Below are 8,019 nucleotides of genomic sequence, written 5' to 3'. Positions count from 1 at the left end.
TTGCATGTTTATGAGAGAGGGACTATGGAGAGATGAGGCACACTGTTGGACAATGGTTGTGAGGGAATCCGTGGAGAAGGAGGTCAAGGAGCGCCAAAAAAGATTGTTGGGCTGGGCGCCACCTGCCAGCCCTGACAGTGCGAGTCAGTAATCTGTCACTTTGCTGTTTGAGATTGATAGTTTTCTCCAGTTGAGGTAGTCTTGACTGTATGTATGGACGTCAATAGTACAATGCTTGTTGCATAACGCAAGTGGCAATTTGTCGCATCCCTCAAGTATTTTTTTGTATTTAATTGCGTGTTTGAATATGTGCAAAAATTGTTAATAAAGTACTGCCTCTGAAAGACGTTTACTTTTTAATATCACAGTTACACAATTGTTTTACTGTATGATCAGTTTATAAGGGCACTAGGTTAGTGTCCTTCCATTTAGATGCTGTGCAACAGTTTCAAGATTTTACTGTTTCTCGTTGGGTTAAATGGGTGTAATTTTTTAAATGTACGTTTTTGTCGTCTTCGTTTGATTTTGCTCTCGAGAAACACTGATAGTAATTGAATGACACTCATAATTACACTGAAATTATGAAAATGTCACACATAAGCAATCTGAAACTTTGCCAGTGTTTGTTGTTCCTCTACTCACGCTACCCAGAAAAGCTTCTTTACTGGCCACTTCAAGATGGCTGTTACGACCAGACAAAAGTTACGTAATTCGTCCCTTTTCCCTTTCTATCTTGGTACTGGTCATGTGAAGCTCTGTCTCAAATCACTCCTTAATTTCAATCGCACGGAGATTCGCACCGCCCATGCATGTCACGTGATGCGAGGAAGAGGGTAGGAGGTGGGGGTAGATTGGTCTTGAAGTCTCGCGTGGCTTCCGGAGCTGACAGCCCGCCTGGCTTTGAAAGGACGCACCGGCGTTGTGTTTTCACGTGTGTTGATGGGGTATGCGTTTGGTGCCTGAATCTTCCCTGTGCAAGACATAAGAGCCATGGCATTTCAACATCAGGGATACTCCGAGGCAGAGCTCCGAGCATTGGAGGAGGCGGTTCTATGTCGCGAGGCACAGGTGTCCTCCTTGCTCAGCATCTTCGGGGAGGTATTGAACATCACCTTAAATCAAACTCAGCCGCTGTCAGTCACCCTTTTACTTTTCAGACCCTGTTCCTGAGCTCCCCACCATGGCCCCTGACATGGCCACTTTGGCCGTTTTTGCCCTACACGGTGCAGACCTTTCCCCTTTACCTCCTCGCTCCCCAATGTCACAGTGAAAAAAGTTGAAGTAATTAGTGACAGCGATTTAATTCTAGTTTTCTTCACGTTTTTTACTTAATCTGAATTTTGCTTTCCCTCCGTATGTTTGCTATTTCAAGTTTTGATGTTTCTACTTTTTGGGTGTAGGATATTGATTGCTCTTGTATAACGCAAACTTTTATTGAGTCGCCTGTATGTGTTTACAGCGGGCCACGATTGAGACTCTGGAGTTGAAGTTAAAGGAGTCAGTGCGAGGTTTTCAGTGGTTCAGAAAGGTAGTCAAAATAGATGGTCTTCCAGACCTTGGCGCTTCTGTAGAGCGCACAGCGCAATGATTATGTATTCTAGTGGCACTTTTGATTATGTGCAAGTGAATGTGAAGGAGGCATACCGTTGTCAACATACTGATAAATGAAAGTACAAGAAAATGCGGCGGTAACAGGTGAGTGGGTACGCTGTTTGTTTGGGGAAGGGGGTGAAGTCAAGGAGAAGCGAGCATCTGCTTTTAGGAGAGAGGGGGGTAAAGAGGATGCTAAAGAGATGAGGTGTAACACATAGATGAGGAAATTTAGAGAGAAAAAGGACGTACGTATCTAACGTTGTGAGTACATAATGGGAGTGATTGAGAGACACTGAATGAATGTTTAATTCAGTCTCCTAATTTAAACCATTTTCAATATTAAATATTTATAACCAAATCCTTTCCGAAGCCAATAGTCGTGCCCCTAAAATCTGTCTGGTCAGTTGTCGTATATCTGGATGTAGTAACAAAATGTTCAGAGAGGCACTAAAATGCCTGTTGGGTGGCACACTATGGAAAAAACAAAGTTAGTTTGTCAGGGCTCGAAAAATCAAACATTTTTACTGGACCTACAGGTCTAGTAACTTTAATAATCTACTTGACCTAACTGTAATGTGATTGACCCACGAATTCATCTAAAATTGTGTAATCCTGGACAAATATTTTGTCTTATGGAGCTGCCTTTTTCTTTATTATCAAATAAGAAAGCATCTTTAAATATGCAAGTTCACTATTTCTGCTGTACAAAAAAACTTTTTATTTGCTAAACTAAATGTTAGCTCCATGTATAACAAGAATCAAGCCCATGTAAAGGGTACACATGATTCCTGGCTTCCTTCTTAGTTCACTAATAGCATTGTCATCTAGGCAGGAGCAGTAATAATTCCCAGTTCATGTTTAAAAACTCACTTTTCAAAAATATAATACCGAAGCATGATGTGGTTGTGCAATGTCATTTACAGATAGCATATTTTTCTTTGAAATTGTCACAACTTTCCCACTAACATTGAGTTTTACTGATAATAGTGCATAAACAATTTTAGGAAATTGGGTTTCAGGAAAAATATTAATGTGCACATCACCAAGTAAAGTGTTCTAATTTGTTTTGATCCTCTAAAAATATTTTTTCATCACAGAATTCCAAAAATGGGTTTTCATAACATGTGAAATATATTTGAACAATTCACTTAGCTATTTCAGTGTTGTGCTAGAAAAAAGCCTGCCATCTTACAGCCTTTCATGTAACATGCTGCACCGTTCAATTGTCACACATTTCACTTTACAAAATCCTCTAAGTTATTTCACAGAAAGAAAAATAAATGTAATGTGATAAGCTGACTTTTGACCTCTCTGAAAGCCAGTAAATTTTACAAGATAACATGATTTAATGGCATTTGTATTGCTCTTTCACTTTGTAACCAATAAAGATGCCCTTAAATCTTATCTTGTCACATTTGTTCAGATTTCAGAGACAAAAGTCAGTTTGTCTTCCCTGAAATTGGAGGATTTTCAACTCGCCAGAAAGGGCGATTAGTCCCTTAAAATAGCTGGTCCTGAATAAATCTTGCTCCACAATGCAAGCGGTTGAGTGGATTTTCGATCCCTGGTTGTGTTTAAGCCATGCTCTTAATTACACAGGCCAAACCCCTTTTGGAGACCCATTCCTTTTTTTCATCCCTCTTGATGAGTGTGTGTGTGGAGGTGATCATACTTTTGTATTGAGAGCTAATCATACTCTGTACCACAGTGAAGGGTGTTAGGCTGGATTCTTAATTTTGGTCTTAGCTAGATAAAGCCAAAGAGAAAAGTAGAGCTTTGTGTTAGTAGACGTGTACATCTGGTGGATTTACCTACCATTTATGGTTCTTTTGGTGTTAGGGGATGAAGGGTAGCAGCACATTAGCATCAAAGAAAATAAAATGGGAGAATGCATGGTCCAGAGAATGGTAGGGTTACTCTTTTGTATAGTGAAGATATAGTATATTCTTTTGCATACACATTGCTGAATAATGTGTTTTTATATAGCACAAACGTAGTTAAGGGACATTGGAGCATTTCACAATAGCAATACCAATACCAGATTGGTTAATTGGCAGTAATGGCACATGTATACAGAAGCTTAAATATTAACAAGTGTTGAGGTGAAATAATTCTAAATTGCAAAATAAAGGTTCTCTAGCAAGTACATTTACTCTTCACCACAGGGATCCTGAACAAAAAGTTAATAGGGTCATAAATGGCTGGATTGGAATGTTATGTGCATTTGTAAAATGCACCATCACCCACTAAGGCATCCTGGTGCTGAGCAGGAGTGTGCGCTTAAACCTGCCTATGAAAGGTTGGTTAATTGAAAAAGCCTGATCTTTAGCTTCTTGCAGAATTCAAGGAGAGGAGGAGGAGGATCTGATATGGAGTGGGAGGTCATTCCACACTTTAGGAGCGATGTAGGAGAATGCTTGTCCTCCTGATCTGGTTCTCTGTATTTGTCAGATATGTGAGAGTAGGACTTCTGCAGAACCTTGGTGGTTTGTCAAAGGAAAAATGCAAATGTTCAGGAAGGTGTGGTGCATGAGTTGTGTAGTGCCTTGAATGTGTGTGGAGTTTTTAATTGAGCAAGTTTGTGTTTTAGGTGCCAGTGTAATTGTCAGGGGTGTGGAGTGATGTGAGTTCTGTGTGGAAAGTTGGGTCTTGCTGCAGAGTTCTGCATGGTTTGTAGTCTACTAGTGAGCTGCTAAGCGATCCTGGCATAGAGGGTGTTCCTTAGTTAAACTTGCTGGTGACTAGGGCCTGACAGCTTTTCTAGTGTGGCTTTGGAGTAATTTGAAGATCTTTCTCTGCATCTTCAGGGCGTGGAAGCAGGATTTTGTGTGTGTACCCATGCATTACATTGGCCAGAGGGATCATGTATGTGTTGAAGTCAGTGGGGCTGAATGATGAACCTTGAGACACCCTGCAGATGATTGTTCAGGCTTCTGGGGAGTAAGGTGCCAGGCTGACTGCTTGTGTTCTGTCCGTTAAGAAGGAGCAGATCCAGTGGAGAACTGGTCTCTGGATGCCAGTCTTGTGCAGGCGTCTGAGGGTGGGGTATGAGGCTGTCATGCTACAGAAAGGCCCTGGAGAATAAGGGGGTGCTGCTTTTTCTTTGTCAAGGATCATGCACATGTCCTCTGGTGACAGAGTGCTGTCTCTCTACCGTAGTTTGGCCTGAATCCGTACTCGTGGAGTAGAGGAGCTGATGGTTGCTGAGGTGGGCAGTGAGGCGTTGGTTTGTTAGTTTGTCTAAGACCTTTGCCCGGTATGGTAGAAGGGAGATGGGTCTGTAGTTGGAAAGTATGGCTGGGTCAGCGGGTCATTTCTTGAGCAGGGGCATGACAGTGGCATGTTTGAAGGCTTCTGGGAATGTGGTGTTTTAATTCTTCTATTTTATTATTATTATTATTTTTTTTTAAAGCTTGTTTTTATTGCAATTTTTCAAAGAAAAACAGAAACCATAATGCGCACAATGCAGGATATGTTGACACAATATTGACATGCAGAAAGCATGACTGATAACAATGATAACTATGGCGTCAAGAATAATAAGAAACAAAAAAAAATCACAGTGCAGGTTCATACAATAGTGAATCTTGATGAATCAGTTCATTACAGCCGGCTAGCTGTCACAGTAAATATTTTTGCAATGGGAGACACATCAGTCAGTGAGCTCAGGATGGTGCAGCAAGTAGGAGCGAAGTAGCTGCCAAATATTTTTGGGGTGTGAGGTAGCAAGGACATATAGATATAGCTGGTGGTATCGCAGTACATCAAGTCTTCCAACAAGGCTTTCACCCTTGGAGGTGCAACTCCGCCCCAATGCAAGGAGACCTGTCTCTTGGCCAGCAATAGTGCAATTGCAGTAAAACGTCTGATCCCAACACGCAGAGGAAGAACAGCCAGCGTCTGGGCATCCAAGTCCTGCAACACCCGCTCAGTAACTTAGAGGTCCAGGCGAATTGTGCGCAGGACTCTCGCCTGTATAGCTATACAAATGCCCCTGATAATGACTTTGAAGGCCTTCCATAAGGTGGCGTAGGGTGGTACAGAGCCTGTGTTAGTATGGAAATATTCTACAATCGCATCCTGCACTTCGCTCTTAAAAACTGTGTCCAATAAAGCATCAGTTGGGAAGCGCCAAGATCTAGAGGGTCGCGCAATTGTGGGCAAAGTCACTGATAGCAGTACTGGCGAATGGTCCGACAGGATTCGAGGCAGTTGATCCGCCTCCTGCAACGTGATCAGGAGGTCCGGAGTTGTGTACCATCTATCTATACGGGACCAGGTGCCATGGGGTGCAGAATAAAGCCACAATCCATTATATACAGGATGCAAGTGTTGCCATGCATCAGCCAAGAAGTGTGAATGCAGTAGAGCCTCAAGTTCTTTGTAGAGCCGGTTGTGTAATGTGCCTGTAGTGTCGACGCTTGGCTGTAGCGTGGGATTGAAACCCCCACCAAATATGATAGTCGATCGTTATTGCAGAAATGTGTTGAGATACTATCAAAGTAGCCACGGGCGTCTACATTGGGAGCGTAAACATTAATTACAAGTATTCGTTTTGTGCCCAGGTTCCCAGCTACCAGCAAATTCCGTCCCTCAGGATCCACAGCCATCGACTGAGTCGCAAAAGGGAGCGCTTTGTGAATGAGCCCTCAAACTCTGCGGGAGTAGGTGCTATAACTAGCAAAGAATCTGTTACCCCAGGTAGCGGCAAACTGGTTATCCTAGTTTGAGGCATAATGGGTCTCTTGCAGCAGAGCAATATGTATTTTGTGTGTTGCCAAATGGGCCAAGGCCTGTCATCCCTTGTGGTGGTTCGACAGACCCCTCAAATTCCATGTTATGCACTTAAGCTCCAGTCCCTCCACCCTCTGGCCAGAGCCTCTCACAGTAAATATAACAGTATATGGTCTGACGTGCCACTGTGGTTAAATCTAAACGGCTCGCCAGTGAGTGCAATAGTGACTTACCACTTACAAATAAATTTAAACTCTCACAACCCACCATCCCCCTCCCACATCGGATAACCACCCAATCTGGATCCAGTGAATCCCAACACATCCTCAAAAAAAAGAAGGTACAAGGAATAGATCTCCTGGGGGGGCATCAACGCTCGAGCCGGCCACTTAACATGATAGCTATGGTTTGAAATTTTGCATGTTACTGTGTTCATAGAGGACTAGAGCCATAGCTATACCAATAAAAAGAGAAAACGGTTTCCTGTGTTTTAAGGCCAGATGTACGACCGTATTTCAGACCCCTTTGTGACCACAAAAAACGAGTTGGCCATGTACTATTCCTATTTTGCGAGTCGCAAGTTATTTTCGACTCACAAAATAGGAATAGCGAGTCGCTATTAGGAAGGGGCATTCCGAGGGCGTCCCATCCTAATAGAGAGTCCTCCAGGTAGGTATGACTTTTTTTTTTTTTTTTTTTTTTTTGCGGTCACAAATCAGTCGCATTTTACCACCCTTCTCAGAGGGTGGTAAAGCACTCTCAAAAAGGAAGGGGTCCCTGGGACCCCTTCCCCTTTGTGAATGCTGGGGAAAATATTTTTAAGGGCAGGCTGCCCTTAAAAAAGGAAACGCAAACATTGATTTTTTTTTTTTCCTTTTTTTAAATGCATCCCGTTTTCCCTTTAGGAAAACGTGCTGCATTTATTAAAAAAAAAAAAAAAAACTTTATTGTAAAGCAGTCAGACATGGTGGTCTGCAGGCCACCATCCCTGTGAGGCTGGTCATTCCAAATGGGGTCGCAAATTGCGAGTGGCTCATGAATATTGATGAGCCTCGTATTTTGCGACCTCATTGGGAATCGCTAACCGTGTCTCTGACTCTATTGTACATTGTGAGTCGCAAATTGCTTGGCGCTAAATCCAATTTGTCGCAAATTGCGAGGCTCTAAATACGATGGTCGTACATCTGGTCCTCAATTCTTTGAGTTTTCTCATTACAGTAAAAAAGAGTGGTACAATAAAGTTAAACAAACAAGCCAACCTCCACGCAAGACGAGAATATCAACAAAGTAAAATACAATACCATGATTCAATTGTCAACCGGATCCCCAATAAAAGCAATTAATGAGTAAAAATACAAACGAGGGGGGAATAAGAACAGAACGCAAGCATCAAAGAAGGAAAAAGAAGTAAGCTTGCACCTGTAATGACGAGGGAGGATTTCATGATATAACACTCGCACAAAAGGAAGTAGAATTGAAGACCTCCTATTCCAAACCTGTTATAATGTGGGTCAATAATAAGGGGTTGAAGACTTCGGAACCTCCATGGCAAGGTCTTACTTGGCATCTTGGACGTGTTTTCCCCTGACTTTTTTTTCCTCTATCTCCTGTGTTTTAGATGCTTTGCTGGATTTTGTTTTTGCTGGCTTAGATGCTTTGAGCAATTTGCCACTGCTGATCAGTGTCAAAGTG

At 42.3% G+C, this 8,019-nt stretch overlaps 1 protein-coding gene across 4 annotated transcripts in view; it reads left to right on the top strand.

Moving 5' to 3' along the window:
* Positions 1–852: 852 nt before the first annotated feature.
* The window catches only part of ORC5 (origin recognition complex subunit 5), a 287,421-nt gene continuing 280,254 nt past the window's right edge, over positions 853–8,019 (top strand). For 2 of the 4 annotated variants that reach the window (XM_085653960.1, XM_085653959.1), the window contains exon 1: positions 853–1,098. In XM_085653960.1, the coding sequence (XP_085510086.1) occupies positions 991–1,098 (108 nt within the window). In that variant the 5' untranslated portion in view covers positions 853–990. The remainder of the gene's footprint in view (positions 1,099–8,019) is intronic. The other 2 variants (XM_085653956.1, XM_085653955.1) reach the window with 1 other exon arrangement.

The sequence above is a fragment of the Triturus cristatus genome, chromosome 4_1 (genome assembly GCF_964204655.1).
Source record: "Triturus cristatus chromosome 4_1, aTriCri1.1, whole genome shotgun sequence".
Lineage (NCBI taxonomy): Eukaryota > Metazoa > Chordata > Amphibia > Caudata > Salamandridae > Triturus > Triturus cristatus.
Note: the sequence above shows the minus strand (reverse complement) of the source record. Positions and strands in the feature narration are given on the sequence as shown.